Below are 16,699 nucleotides of genomic sequence, written 5' to 3' on the forward strand. Positions count from 1 at the left end.
GAGAGGTGGAGATATACATATTGAAAGGAATGTCCTTCCTGACAATCCCACCAAAGAAACCACAAAATGAGAAAGCACAAATGCCCCACAACCCTGATGAATTTATGCTGATACTGAGGCACATACGCTCTGTGGAGAGACATAACTGTCTGGTGTATACAACTACGCACACTATTTTAAATAGCAATTAAGAAGAAAGAAACACAGAATTCTGGTAAAAAGACTACCAGTTGCCCAAAGAAAGTAGCTTTTGTGTATCACTTTATGCTAGTGGTGACATAATAGAAAACAAAATACCACAGAGTTACATACATGTTCTTTGTCTAGAAGTATTTACAAGTAACTTTACAAATTTTTATACACATTTTCAGGTTTGCTTGTTTACTTTTAAATTAAGAAAAAAGTTAGTCCCCAGAGGCTTCTAAGGCTGCAGTTGGTGCCTTATACTGTACATTCATGCTTGGCTTCTTCCTGGGAGAAGGGAGGAAAAGAGTTTAAAAATGTGCAAAACCTAGACACCTAAAGAGCCCTGGACTTAAAGGTTCCTAGATACTGACATCCAAAGAGTGGTCATTCTACTTCTCAAATTAGAGACACTATTGTTGATGGGCTCAGGAAAAAAGAGATTAGGGAAGGAGAAGGAGCCATATATGAATTGCAATAATGAGATGAGTACATTAGTGCTGGAACATCTGGCTAAGAAGAGTCATAAATCAATTCCTACTGCATACAGCAGTTAAGAAAATACAAGGAGTGGACATTGTGGATTTTAAATACAGCATTGAAATGATCTCTTTTACACTGTTAGGGTTTGACTCATGCTGGATGTTTTGGAGTCAAAATCACTGTTTACTGATACAATCTTGACCAGGCACAGTATGATTCTGTCAATTAAAAAATACTGTCTTCCTTGAGGAAGATGCATCCTTCTCTTAGTTTTCACAGGTTTTGTTTTAATGCCTCAACACTAACTGTTGTAAAAATATTAAAATTAAAAAAGAAAAAATTTACAATTTACAAGTGTCCATATAAGTAAATCATTCAAAAATTCCAGATAATCTACAAGGATCTACCAAATAACAATGCTGATAATGACACTGAGCCTGTGGGAAGAACAATCCACATGCCGTGAGAAACGGATGGTGGGTTTCTTCCAGAAGGATGAGTCACAAGGTTGGTCTTTTCTTCTAAAATCTGTTTCTTCAGCTACAACAGCAGAAGTCTTGAGTCAATGCTCATTACTTACTTCGACCTATAAAACAGAATATATGAATTACTTACAAATGAAAACCTGTTCAGTACATCTTCTTATTTGTGAGATGTACGTTCACAGCAGCTGACAGGTTAGTAACTAATGAACAAGTGGATAAAACACCTCTAGAAACTAATTTCCCTGGCTGTAAGACACAGATAAAAGGTCAAAAATGAAAGGCTGATTACAAAGTGGTAGCTTTGCACCATGCATACCACAAAAGCAAAAACAAAAACAAAAACAAAAACAAAAACAAAAACATTTTGGGAAAAATACAGGAGGTGATGAAAAATGCCTGAAGCTCACATAATAATAAATTATTTTCAGAATTTTAACAGCGTTAAGATGTATATTCACCAGGTTATAGAATTCTCATCTGATTACAAATGTACGTTTCAGCTGGACTCACACATTTACAGTCTTCATCACAGTCACCTGCCTGATGAATCTATGTATATTAGTGTCTGCCTGTAAGCTGTGTTCACTTGGATAATTTTGGAAAATCTGTGGTGGCTTTTCATAGTGATTTCATGGTGGCTAGGCTCTCAGGAGAAGATACAAACAGGGCAGGATCACACAGACCCATCATAGAGCGGTAGCCTTTCCATTGGCCGTTTCTCAGGCACTGCATCAATCCCACAAGCAGAAGCTAAGAACATCTCTAGAAACGGTCTGTCTTCTTTGGAATTAGGGGTTCAGTGTCTGTCCAGACAAGGCTACCCAAAAGTATAGTAGCAATGAATCAGATCTACTCATCCCAGCAGTAATGGTGGACATGTAAAGTTTAACTTCTGCAGCCAGATACTAACAGCAATAAGAAACCCAAGTGCAAACCAAAATGCAACATTTTTAATTTCTTCAAATCATTAATAATCATAATGAAACAAAACAAAACAATGAAATTAAAATGCAACATTCTGTTTTGTTTTGATTTTGTATCTCCATACTTCTCTATTTTACATCTAGCAGTGGAAGCAATTTTAATTACTACTAGGTGACCTGGCTTTAGATATTGTGCTTGAAACAAATGAAAATACAACAGTCTTCTTTAAAGCCCATGTGTTTCAGTCCCAAGAACTTGACAATCTTTTTCCACTCCCTCTGTTGTCCCTCCCGCCACATTTTAATTGAAACTGCATGGTTCAGGGCAAAGATTCTCCTTCTGCTAGTCCAATGGCCTAATGGAGTTATAGGCAGAACTGACAGCAGACATGCTATGGTTGTTCATATTTGTGTTTAAAAATATTCCCTGTGAGCACAGATTCAAATTTAATCTACATGTATACTCAGAGATGAAAAGGAAAATGACTCTTAGACTTGTTAATGATTAGCAATTATTGTAGCACCAAGCAGGTATCATACTGAGTATGGGCACTCAATAAAAACAGAGAATGTCTTCTACATACATTCAATGAGGCCACAGAGCCTTTTTTTTTTTTTTTCAATGTCTTATTTTTAGTTAATTTATGAATGAAAGAAGGGACATGAAAGGGATGAGAAAGCGGGGTATATAGCCAAGCTTTTCTCTATAAAGAGCATCACACTAATCTTTCCCATGAGTAAAATGGTGAAGATAGCAAAAGATCTATAACCTTTATTAAGGCTTTTAATGTATTTAACAGGCATTATTCATGTTCACTTCTCAGTGAATAGAAATGGAGTTTTTCACTGGATATCAGCAGTCACATTTCTTAGGGATACTATGGATTTTCAGACTACATATAACTGATATTGATAGCAATTAACTTCTTAAAAGAACTCAGGAAGGCTGATGTGCTGCAGACGGATAAGCATCTGCAAATTTCTGTCACAATCCTCTGACTGTTCAAATGGTTTCCAGCAATTTAAGTCAGACTTTGATCACTCATATTATTTTTCCTCCTTGCTTGAGTAAAGATGCTTTCTGTAGCTTTCAGTGCCTAAAAACATAACATCAATAAAGAAGAAAATACAATGTAATTTGTTTATTTGTTTTACAGTTTTATACTTCTAGCAGCCATAAAGAAGCCAGATAAGATCCTTCCAACTGAACAAGAATACCTATCCATAGGAAATGGGAAGACGCTACTCATTTTCCAGTATAAAAAGCTCACCAACATTCCCCATATCCTCCAAGCTATTTAACCTAAATCTCCTAACAAAGAAAAAATTCTCTCTTTTTTTTTTTTTTAACATAAATGAACAGATTTTAGAGGAATGTATATATAAATACTTCCTGATTTTTTTTTTCTCCTTTAGTTACACTGAGTTTGCTCAACGACTGTTTTAAAACTAACCTCAACACAGCTTTAGAGATTAAAATTGTTTATGGAGAGGTGTAAATGTTGTAGCTGTGGCTTTCTTCTTCCCAGACACCAATTTCATATTTTCATTCTCAAGCATCATATTAAGAATGGTCAAACCTCCTTTCTGCCATCGTCTTTCCTATATAAAATGCAGTAAAGCCAGGACCTAGAGAAATATTACTGAAAATACATATTCCAACACAGAGAGTATACTTATTATCATGTCAAACTCCTCATTATTTGTTGTTGTTGTTGTTCTTGTTGTTGTTTTAATGTGATATTTCTTCCTGTTCTAACATGTACTATCACACTGAAATAGGACTTTTCTCTTTTCTTGGCTTTCATAATCCTACAATTTTTACTCACTAAATTTGAATATATTTTTTTTTTTTCCTGCAAACTGAAAGCTGCAGCATGTGTAAAATGTATTTACAAAACATGCAAATATTAGCAAAGTCTCAAGCAGAGTTCAGGTGTCAAGTGCCCACTCAAAGCATTTTGTTAGCAACTGTCTTTAAATTAAAACTCCTAGAACATGTAACCATACATACACCAAGAAAGACCTTCAAACTCATTTTAATTCTCTTAAGTGATAATTAAAATATAGTAAGTCATTAGATCAAGTTCAGTCAGTTAGCTGCACTTGGGTTTTGTGCTGCATTTAAGATGCACGAAAGGCCCAAAGATAAATTTAAAGATGGAAAGCATCGAGGCAACAACTTACAAATATCTAAGAAGATCTCCAAATGAACATCTTCTGTTTTACCAGTAACACTATGAAATATCATCTATTTAAATTTATCTTAGCTTCTGCCAAAATATATGTACTGCTAACACTATATTTCATATACATGTAAAATGAACAGATATGTATCCAAATTAATTCATTAGGTAGCAGAGAGTACTTCATAGAAGGACTCTATAAAAACTGTGATTTTCATAACTGATAACAAAGAGATAATGAAGTTTCAATGAAACTCTACAGATAGATTTTAAGCCAACTAGCAGTTTTTCAGCAAACATTTTTTCTTCCAGTATCTTAACTGACAACAGAGATAATGAAGCTTCAATGAAACTCTACAGATTTTTTCAGCAAGCATTTGTTTTCAAGTAGCTAGAAAGTTCTGTTTTTCTATAAATGGGTTAATCCCATTAAAATTTATGAAGCAGGAGCCATAAACTAGCTCTCTTTTTGCTGAAAAGTCAGCAGGAAACAATTCCATCCTTTACTGCAAGCCTCTCCTTGTGTTAAGCCAAGGCATGTCACAGCAGACGTGGTGATATTTACTAATCCTTGTTTTAGCAGATCATCAATGTCATCATCAATGACAAAGTGTCCTTACTAACATGTTTTATGTGGATTATTTTTTAGTTAAGTTCTAATTGAAGTAAAATTATTAGTAACCTCATGCCAAAATTATTTCAGGAGAAAGTTAGCTTTCAGTCCAGTTAGAAGGATTAATGTGGTCCATAGGACCAGAACCTTACCTACAGGCTTTACAGGCTTTAACTCAACATGCTCCTGGGGGGGCTGTCGGTAGGAGTATGTGTCAAGTCCGCCTATGAAATCAACTGAAAATACAACAGTGCCAGAAATGAACAAATGGAAATGAAAGTATGTCAACTGAAAAATAAGTATGGACAAATTATATTAAAAAAATAGTAAACACATGCACAGGTTTGCAGAACAGAAATAAACAAGTAAAAATACTGTGGAAGTGTCTTCCAGAGGCTCTGTGGTCTGTCATCTACAACGTCCACATAGCACTGTGCAAGGCAGCAGCTGTCTGACCAAACATGCATGCTTCTTTCAGCACACATGCTTATTCACATATCTGATGAGTACGTAGATAAAAACTACTGTGGAATAATTTAGCTTCTTGTTTCAAAAGCAATCTCAGCATAAATTTCAAAATTCAGATTCTGCTCCTTTTGAAGTGTTTAGAAATTTAGTGGTGGAAACTATTTAGTTCATGAACCTAATTTCTCCCCAACTTTCATAAACCAATGGACTCTCATGAATGTAAGGAAACAAGACAAACCAATGAGCCCACTGAGTTGAGAATAAATAGATAGGTCGATGTGAAGAAGCAGCAGAATCTTCTCTGAATTTGGGGGGACAGTAAGTCTTTTCAGAATCCTTCCAATTTCTTTCAACATTTCTGTCAGAAACTATGTGGGGATATCTGCCCTTGATAAGTTTTTGGTTCCCTTTACGGTCATAATGATTTTTAAATTACAATGCTTTAGTCTAAATCTTGTATCTTGCTACTCTTGGTAAGATTTTCAACAGCTTCAAGAAGACACAGTTCCAAGCTACCACAGAAATCTAAAAGCAAGTTCAGGATGAATATGATTTTTCTGATGATTTAGGAGGGCTTTTTACAGAAGCAATGTAGAGCTGACAATCACATCACATTAGGATTCTTTGGTCACATGAAAGGCAACTGCCTTTATTTGTTTATACACAAACACATTTATAAGTCCTAAACTGAATTTATGTCCTCATCATGTTAATCACTGTATGAGGACCTGTACTGGGTTTATGTGGCAAGGTTTTGGTAGTGGGGGGCTGTAGGGGTGGCCTCTATGAGCAGAGCCCAGCAGCTTCCCCATGTCAGATCAGAGCCAGCTCCACAATGGATCTGCTGCTGGCCACAGTGAGCTGAGACAGTGAGCGATGTTGGTTGGGCCTCTGGGAAAGCAGATTTAAGAAAGGGAAAAGAAAAACAAAAAAAATGGTGTGCAACAGCAGATGGGAGAGTGGTGAGAAGCAGCCCTGCAGCTCCCCAGGTCAGTGCAGCAGGAGGGCAGGAGGTGCTCCAGGCAGGCAGCAGCAGTTCCCCTGTGGCCTGTGGAGAGGCCCCTGGTGGAGCAGGCTGTCCCCCTGCAGCCCATGGGTCCCACATGGAGCAGCCCGTGGCCCATAGAGGAGTCCCTGGTGGAGCAGGTGGAGGTGGCCTGGAGGAGGCTGCGGCTCATGGAGAGCCCCTGCAGGAGCAGGCCCCGGGCCGGAGCTGCAGCCCGTGGAGAGGAGCCCACGCAGGAGCAGGGGGTCTGCGGGGAGCTGCCGCCCACCCGTGGGGGACCCGTGCTGGAGCAGTTTGCTCCTTGGGGATGGACCCTATGGTACGGAGCCGTGTGGGAGCAGTTCTGGAAGAGCTGCTGCCTGTGGGCAGCCCCCGCAGGCTCAGTTCAGGAAGGACGGCATCCATGTGGAGCAGGGGCAGAGAGTGACCATGAAGGAGCGGTGGAGACGAAGCATCAGGGGCTGTCTGCAGCCCCCATTCCCCGTTCCCCTGCACCTCTTGGGGATAGGAGGTGGAAGAGAGCAACAGGGGGGGAGGTGGTTTTAGCTTGCTTTTTTTCTCACTGTTCTAGCTTGTTAGTAATAGGTAATAAATTAGATTAATCTCCCTATGCTGAGTCAGTTTTGCCTGTAATGATAATTGTTGAGTGATCTCCCTGTCCTTATCTCAACCCTGGAGCCCTTTCCATCGTATCTTCTCCCCCTTTCCCTTTGAGGATGATGGGTGAGAAAGTGGTTGTGGTGGAGCTCAGCTGTCTAGTTGAATAAAACCACCATAGCACCTAATATGAAACAGCCCCTTTCCCAGCACTGTATGTACAAGGCAAACAGAGAAAGAGTGCTCATTGAGGCTGAGGGGGATGGAGAAATGAGGTTTAGAGACTGAAGGACTGATGAAATGTCCTGCAAAATCTGTGGAAGTGGTGCTGCTGATTTTAATTGCCTCTCCTCTTGAGCCCAGAAAAGGAGTAGCTTAGATGAAAACTGAACTTGATGTATTTCAATCATGCAGCATCCCCTCAGCTGCAAGAGTATTTCTTAAAACTGCTTGAACAGGACATTATGCTCACCAGCTAGCCCAGTCTGAGTGTCAGACCCAACCTATTTTCACCTTCTCCTTATACTGCTTTTCTTTCATGTTGCAGCCCCCCTTCAGAATGCTATAACAAAATAAAACACCAAAAGTCAAAATTGCTCTAAGCACTAATGGGACCAAGAGATACATTTGCAGATATACTCTTGTAAAAACTGATTTATAAAATATCTAGATGTATAATGCAAAACATTACTGGTTCATTTTTGGAAGAAATCGTGTCTGTGGTAATAGATTCTTTTTTATTGTTATTTATGTGTGTGTGTGGTTATTTATACACCTTAGTTTTCCCTGCTCTCTGAAGAGGATTTTTTTTCCCCTGAGGATACGATAGAAAGAGTTAGCAAGTATGCTTTTGAGATAATTCACCACTTCAGAACTACACATCATTCCTCTCAGCAATCACCAACATAATCTGCAACTGTAAGCAGGGAGAGAATTTAAAATAACTAGTTCTACAAGCAGGTCTCTTGGAGAAAGACATGAAATCGGTATGTATTAATGATTGGCAACATAGATGTGTCTTTGTCTGACAAAGAAAACATATTTAATAGCACCATCAGAAAAGTTTTGAGATGAGCTGTTCAAATCCGTTTAGCTGAGGCTTTTTATTTTGCAATGAAAGATGTATTTTATAGTACTAAAGCTGAAGTTTGACTTAAAATTCATGTGAAGATAATTCTCAAAGCAAGAAGCTGCTCTATCATACAAGACAATGGAATGTGCCATTTTCTATTATGCACTCTATTTTATGGCTGATAGCTCTTTAATATGAAGAGTCATCATCAGTTATTTGGATTGTTACTTTTCATTCTAAAAATTTTCTCTGATTTTACCTGATATTTTCAGCATTTATGTCTAGAAGACTGCCAGGACTAAGACTGCGGAGGGCCGTTAAATGAAACTTTACATTGACTGAAATTTTAGGATACATACATATAAAGAGATGTATGCATGTTTAATTGGGAAAAAGTAAAGAGCAATAACATTTGTATAGGTTTCCCAAGGGGAAAACATTAGTTTAGGGCTGATATTGAATAACTGATTTTGTTTATTCCTGACTAATGGATTATGGATAATACCTGCCATACAGTTTTAGGATTACAACAATTAACTTCAGAAAGCTGCATAGAACTGGAAGTTCAATGAAAAATAAAATCATTTTCTATACAGTTCTATAGTTCTGTGCTTTATTATTATTTTTTTTTTTTTAAAGCAACATGTCATCAGTAGAGATATTCAGTCACTAAACAAGAAACACCCCATGGAGTCCAGTCATTAACTACATTCATGCAGAGAGTAACTTAAAATCCTAGGGAGAGGATTTTTTAGCACCCCACAGATAATAGCAGGTTACAGCAGAAACTGGTTATTTTATCTGCAGCTGGCTGCAAAACATGATCCATATTCCCAGGGAATTTTTCTCTCCTTGTGTCACCTCAGTTTTGTGGTCATGCTGGATGCTTAATGGCCAGTGTGAAATGTTCTTTTAGAGTTCACTACCTGCTGGGCTTGGAAGTGCAAATTTGTGCTGGCTGCCCACTGTGGGTAGTCCATTAAAATGATGTTCATTCACTCATGGGCCATATCAGAGGAATAGTTGTCATAATCTGTCTGAGTGAGAAAAGTGCAACATGCTGCTAGCTGAAGAAGGTGTATCCACTGTCATCAGTAATTCTGAGGGTTATTCTTTTGTAGAAGGATGACATTTAGGTATGCCTCACTACTATTAATGCAGTGCATTCACCCATATGCCAAAAATTTCCTCTTCTTTTGAAGGTAGCACAGAAGAATCAGACATCTGAAAAAATCCCTTCTCCTTTACTACTCTCTCATCTGTAATTCAGCTTCTCTGGCAGTATCCCACTGACCTGCTAGCAGGCCCTGTGCAAACAGCTGCCAGAGCTTGTCAGCCTATAGGTATATAGGTATACTTATAGGTATATTACTAATTTCTCCTTTCAAAGCTGGCACATCCTAAGTGTGTCTGGAGGAAGGTGCAGGGTATGAACAGAGCAGTGATATGCAGATAGCATAAATCTTAGTAAAAGTTGCAGCTTCTTGTGCTGAAATAGATTAGATTCTCTTGATGTTTGCCTCTCCATTTTATAAATCAGGATAAGCCCTCAAAATGATGGCTGGAGTGGATAGCACCTTCATCTGTCCCCTGTTGCAGAGTGGCAGGCTAGAAGCTACTTGCCTGTGTGCTTTTATGTACAGAAGATTTTCTTAATCAATGGGGCTCCAAATACTATTTTGCATTGCATTTTTTCCCACTGCACTTGGAGCATATATAAACTTTCCAGATAAGCATCTGTGGGTTTGGTTTGTTTGTTTGTTTTCCCATTAGGTCTCCACTTTTTCAGTTTCGTCAAAAGATACACTGTTCTTATATCTGAACTACTCAGATTGATCCAGGTATCTGTTGGGAGCCAATACCATCAGACTTCATATTACATCTGAGTAGTTGAGCCTCTAGTCATGTGGCAGAAGACTCACACATTGCTTTGCAGGATACCCAGAATAGCTTCTTATTTATGGAGAGGTCTAAAGGAGGGAAAACATGTACAAGACAATTAAGAAAGGAAGAAAAAGACACATCAGTAATAATGTGCCACTGTGATTGTTTTTCTGTCTCTGCGAAGTATTAGAAGATAGTAATAAGATGAAGACAGGAAGAAGTGGTAGCAAACTACTGAGAAACAACCTCTTGCATAAACTTTTATAACCAGAAGCTGGAAGGGGAATATTTCATGGTTCCACTCTAATTATTATGATTTGGCACCAAATTTTCCTTTTAGTCTTCACCTTTTAAAACTGCCCCACATTTTAAAATGTGAGCCCTACTCTCATCACCACACTTCTCTGCAGGACTGCACTGAAGGAAACACTCTCTCACAAGCTGCCTTAAACCGGTATGGAAATCTTAACTATGATCTCTGCTACTGAACTCTCTTCTAATTTTATTAGTGTTTTGACAACCAAGATATTCATATCAGATGTTCAGATTTTTTATTCTCTAAGGATGCAGCTGCCCAATAAGATGAAAGAAGTTTGAAAAACATCAAAGATGTTAGGAGGTGAAGGTGGCTCAAACCTTCTCATCCCAGTTTCCCCAGTCCTGAATCTGAAAAAAATCTTTCCAAAACATTTTCCATGCCATGTCTTTGGCAGCTATTTAAACCCACTATTGAAGGTAAAAGGCAGGCTGCCTGATTACATGTATTTTCTTAAAGGAAATATTTATCTATCACTTTCAAGTCATTAAGGACTCACGCCCATTACAGGGTAAAAGTTCCTGGTAGAGTATGGTCATCACCCATAAGGTCTATAGAAAAAAATACGTATCTCGAGTACTTAACACTAATATAGAACCAGAAAAAGCAGCAAATATGTAGGGATTCTTTCTTTTAGGCTTAAGCAAACACCATTTTTTCATGATGCGCTATCTGCAAATCCATACTTGAAGCTTGAGTTGTTGAGGACTAGTTTTCCATTTTGGTTTAAAATGTTTTACTGTATTCTTTCTAAATACATATCAAAGGTTCATCTATTTAGCAAATCAAATCAGCTTGGGCATCAGACATCCCATACATGTCTGCATGACTACAGCTTATATTATTCTTCTGCCAGGCTGTCCTAATGAAATATTTCTGATGATGCATTTTCTTCCTATATAGGTCACTATTCTGTTCCTCATTTTTCTTAAATTTTGTCTTGATGACTAAAATACTTGACTAATGACTAATGTCTAAATAACTTGTCATTTATTTGTGGAAAAAAATCATATGGAAAATATATCTAAAACCACTTCAAACAAATAAAGCTTCCCCCTCTCTCCCTTCTTCCCCCAAGGCTTGTATTTAAAGGTGTTATTGCTAGTTCTAAAATAAGATTGTTTCAAAGAAAGTGAATGGTAGCTTTCTTTCTGCCTATGACCAAAGAAAGTTACAAATGATTCCTATTTGTAACTTCTTATTCCTTTCAATATGGGTGATAATAAACTTGGTACAAGTATTTTCCATGATGATTTATATGATTTATATGTCATTATAGTCTTTTTCCTACAGTAAGAAAATTAGAAAAATGAAGAATCTTAGCTCACTCGATTTCACTAATTATTAATTTTTTCCTCTCTGGCACCCTTTCTAATTTAATCTCCTTTGAAGCAGAATGCTCTGGGATTTTTATTATTATTTTTTCAATAGAATGGTTTGAGTTGGAAGGGACCTTAAAGATCATCCAGATCCAAATCCTTGCTATGGGCAGGAACACCTCCCACTAGATCAGGTTGCCCAAAGCCCCATCCAGCCTAGACTTGAACACTTGAACACAACAACTTCTCTGGGTAACCTGTTCCAGTGCCTCACCACCCTCTGAGTGAAGAATTTCTTCCTTGTATGTAATCTCTCTTTTTCTTACCATTAATGTTACCATACTGCATTTATACAAATTAAGCTGGTAGGGGAAAATAATCCATGCACAGAAGATGATAAATACCCAGAAACTACACCTACTAATTAAGTTCATATAGTAACAAGACAGAGACAATGCCAATGAGGTTTTGCTATGCATACCCAGTCAGTCCTCTAAACTGGCAGAATAGTCAAGAATAAAGACTTAAATATAGAAGGCTGCTACAACTTCAATCCCATCTCCTAACACACGATCTTCACAATAAATGTGTCCAAGCTGACTTCGAAGAGACAGAACTCTGAATTTGCTTTTTGAAGATATGCTTTGATCTTTTTTGGTAGTTTGATTCAGGAAGATATGTTATGTATTAGTGTGGCTTTATATTGCTGCTGAGTTTGGTGCCAGAAACTACACACCTCTTTTAAAAATGTTTAGTACAGATGCTAGGACCAACTGGAATTGATTTATTCCATTTAGAGTTCATTGCTAATTCACAAGTTAGGTGTTTTGTTCCCTTATTATTAATTTTTCTTTTTCTTTTTTTTTTTTTTTTTTTTTTTTTTTTTTTTTTTTCCCTGTCAGTTGAGTCCCACATGGCTCTATTTCTGGATTTTGTTCTTTGTATACATACCAATTTCTGTTTGCTCCAGTTATTTATCAGTATGGTCCAAATATTTACTTTAAGACAACATCTAAGTCTTCCTGATTATTGTATATCTAAGAATATCTCAGCTGCTGTTTCTAACCTTAACTACAAGACACAGACATTTTAGTATGCAAAATTAATGTCCCCTTATATAATGTATAACCTGTTCAATTCTACTGAATAATTAAAGATAAACTTCCTAGAGCAAAGTATTTACAAATCAAATACTTGGCATAAAGCAGTGCTTTTCAAAACGCTTGTGACATTTGGAGTTTCTGTATTGGAATTTCTTTTGGATTTCTGTACATAGAAGAAAGCTCATGTCATCTATTCATGACAGAAGAATATTAACATTATTTTAATAATTTAGGTTATGGGACAGGAGGGACCCTTTTAATCATTGAGTGATTCTGGATTTTTATTCCCACTTTTCTAGTGATGGAAGACTGTTCTTGAACTTTGCTGCTAGCAACCTCTGTGACATAGTATTTGCTTCACATCTTTCTATCTTCACTGCTCTTGTGAAGAGTGAGCGGGAGTGAGCTAAGGATATTCAGGACAGTACACCTGTGTGCTGTTCACAGAACAGGAGTCAAGTGAGAGAGGCACCACAAGATGCTGGCACTCTGCTCCTCGAACCTCGGCTGTGGAGAGGAACAGCAAACCAGGTGGGTCTTAGAGGTGATGGAGAGCAGACACTGATAAGGACTGGGGAGGGTGAGCAAAGTTTTCTGCAATTCAAGAAGCCAGTGACCTGTCTGAGACTCAGAAGAGAAGAGTGGTTCTCCAACTGCACGGGCACAAAGGGAGGAAATGTTATTAACCTCTCATTTCTATTCTGTATGATCTAGTAATTTTGAGTTTGCTATTTAAGTGTACTAGTTTATAATCTCTCTCTCTCTCTCTCTCTTTTATTTTTATTTTTTTAATTTAGTGTTGTTTTCTTTGGGAGTTCTCAATGAAAGGATTTGTACACATCTACTTCAAACCTCTAGATAACTGCAGTTCTGTCACATTCAGGCCATGTTGCATTTTTTTTTTTTTTTTTAATGGCGATATTTTCAATATAGGGCTTAAAAATCTGCTTAATGACTCTTCCTGTTAATTTTTTTTGCAGTCACTCAGGAAAGTCTCCCTTTTTCCTGACCGTTCCTTACTGTCTAGTAGCTAACTGCTGTGGTCCAGTTACAGCCTACCATCTTTAAGTTGACAAACTTGATAATGTGAACTTGACAAACCTGGTGAAATTTATTTCCATTAGTATGAGAGTTCAGGTATGAGGTTTTGTAGCAAAATATTGATCTTGCATTTTCTTCTCCATAGTATCAGGCACACTAACATTGTGTAACTTTGTTTTACGTTTCAGATTGTACTGGGTTTATGTGACAAGGTTTTGTTAGGGAAGGGCTTCAGGAGAAAACTAGTGACCTCTGGTCTTCCCTTTGTTTTTGCCCTTGTTTTTTCAAGCCAGCAAAATAATCCTTCTCTTGATCTGTGTCAAACCAGCATTCTCCAGTCTCTGTAAATGCATTATTAAGTTCTTTTATGGTGCCATTGGTCTTCCCTAGAATAAGATCATCCACTATGCTCCATTTCAGAGCTGTTGCAGAAGCACCTGGTAAGTCTTCTACTTAATCACACCCAAGTGCATCAGTGAGCACTGGTTTGTCTCTGTAAGTGCTTTTCTGCAAATGCGAAAACCTAGTGTACCTCATATGTTATTGCTTTTCTCCTGCTCTTTCTTCATCTTCAAGTTGTCTCGCTGATCTCTTAATATATATATATATATATAAAATTTTTTTCCTGCATTACCATCGTTCTCACTAATTAAGCTCTTCTCACTCAAGGTAGCTCTTCAAAAATACCCAATATATATGATTACATTCTCAGCTATGAAAATAGACCTAAGAATATAGAGCAGTAAAAGCCTGGAGCTTACGATGGCCAGTGGATGATAGACACTTCTTATGATGGAGTGGAAAAAAAGAAATGTCCTTTGTGTCAGAAAACATGATGGCTAGGAAAATGGTTTTCTCATTGTTAGAAAGTTTGTATCATTTCATATTAGGAGAAAGATGAATGTGCAAAAGGGGAATAGAGTATGTAGCAGGATTAATACTCATTTTGAAGCCATCAGTGAATCAATCTGTTAATGATAAAGAAAGATAATTCAATACTGACTTCATCAATAAAAAATTCTCTTCCTGAAGAAAGATGAAGTAAAAAATACATTTTTATGAAAGCCTTGTGAGTCTTGAATTACAGTCATACAAAATAGCACATTGTCCTGATTAATTGTAATGATTATGAAGGAAAAGAAAATGTGCAGAAATCAATGCCAAGGAATAAGAGTCATCTTATAAATGGTGAGAGTAACACAGCATTATTTGGTTTTGCTTCACCTAAACTGTAATATTGAGAAAAACACAGATGTACTGAGATTAAATTTCAGCTAACAAAACGAACTGTATTGAAACAGTCAGTATTGACTGTTTCAAGACAAAAGAATGTAAAATTAAGTTTGAATTGAGTCCAGATATGTCCTAAATCACAGAGGATTCATAAGAAAAGTCTTGTTATAATAAAGAGCTAATAAAACACATAAACAACACAGATTAACTGCAATAAATATAATACAGTCGACAGTAGGCTCAACATAAGGCAGCAGTGTGCCCTGGCAGACAAGAAGGCAAACCACATTTTGGGGTGTATTAAACACAGCACAGCGAGAAGTCAAAAGAGGTGATTCTGGTAAGATATTTAGCATTTGTGCTGCCTCACCTTGAGTACTGTGTGCAGTTCTGGGCTCTACAATATAAAAAGGATGTTTTTATACATCCTTCCAAGGATGTATACAGGATTTATACAAAGATGTATTTATACATCCGTTCAAAGAATCCCTTTCAAGGGATCCAGGGACACTTGAATGTGTCCAGAGGAAAGCAATAAAGATGATGAAAGGGCTTGAAGGGATGCCCCATACGGAGAAGATGAGGATCCTTGGGTCATCTAGTCTGGAAAAAAAGGCTAAGAGGTGACCTCACTGCTCTCTGCACCTTCCTGAGGAGGGGAAACAGAGAGAGGTGCTGGCCTCTGCTCCCTAGGAACCAATGACAGGACATGTGGTAACAGCACAAAGCTGTACCAGGGGAGGTTCAGACTGGATATTAGGAAAAATTTCTTTACCACGGAGGTAAAGACACTGGAACAGGCTTCCTAGAGAGGTTGTTGAAGCCCCTTGTCTGTCAGTGTTCAAGAGACATTTGAACAATATATGTTTTAATTATATAATATGCTTTAATTTTTGGTTAGTCATGAAATAAATGGTCAGGCAGTTGGACGCAATGATTGCTGAAGGTCCCTTCCAACTGAGCTATGCTATGCTATGCTATGCTATGCTATGCTATGCTATGCTATGCTATTCTATTCTTGAAAAGTAAGGTTTCTATGGAGAGGTGATACTTTTTATGACCAGCAGATGCAACTGGAAAACTGTATTAGCTAAATCAACAGATTTAATAAGACAACATCTCTTGTTATGAATCCTACTTCTTTTATATCCTGAAAATTAGGACTATTGAAATACTACAACTAAAAAAATTTGAAAAGTACAAAATACAGACAACAATTCATGGCTTACAAATAGGAGGAAGTTAGAAGGATTATTTTATGAAGGATTGAAAGCCTGATGGCATCAGAGACTCAGTACACAGAACTAAATATAAATTACAGTAAAAATCAATAGGATTAAAAAAAAAAAAAGATTAGCAAAAAATATTTTAATATGTTGTTTTTCTTTGTGGTTCTTCTAACAAATCTTTGTGATACCTTATTTGTATGGGTCTTTCTCTTGCTTTGATATTATCATTAAGCAACATTGGTATCCCTTCCTTTTCCAAGAAAAAAATTACGACCTATCTTGGTTAAACATGCTGGTTGTCTTTAGGTTTACTAGATTTAGAACTGAGACAGCTAAAATTATGGATAACTAATTCTTATTTGTTTAACTTTGCTATATTTGGGGAAAGAACATTACCAAATAAATTATCTTCCAAAATTACCTGACTGTGACTGTGACATAGCTTGATTTAATGTATTTCACTGAGTTATGCTGGTTAGCCACCTCTTAGAATTTGTACTGTAGCTCCTTTGCAAAGTAATTGTTCAAGTGGTCTGTAAGGCAATCATGTTCATATAT

The 16,699-nt window shown here is 37.3% G+C and overlaps 1 protein-coding gene across 4 annotated transcripts in view; it reads right to left on the reverse strand.

Moving 5' to 3' along the window:
* Window positions 1–244: 244 nt before the first annotated feature.
* Window positions 245–16,699, reverse strand: part of NKAIN3 (sodium/potassium transporting ATPase interacting 3) — a 376,280-nt gene continuing 359,825 nt past the window's right edge. For 2 of the 4 annotated variants that reach the window (XM_038175190.2, XM_038175189.2), the window contains exon 6: window positions 245–1,252. Coding sequence is in view for 3 of the 4 variants with exons in the window: in XM_038175189.2 (XP_038031117.1) it covers window positions 1,239–1,252 (14 nt within the window). In the remaining variant the exon portion in view is untranslated. The other 2 variants (XM_038175188.2, XM_072034572.1) reach the window with 2 other exon arrangements.

The sequence above is a fragment of the Anas platyrhynchos genome, chromosome 2 (genome assembly GCF_047663525.1).
Source record: "Anas platyrhynchos isolate ZD024472 breed Pekin duck chromosome 2, IASCAAS_PekinDuck_T2T, whole genome shotgun sequence".
In the NCBI taxonomy this organism is placed as follows: Eukaryota; Metazoa; Chordata; class Aves; order Anseriformes; family Anatidae; genus Anas; species Anas platyrhynchos.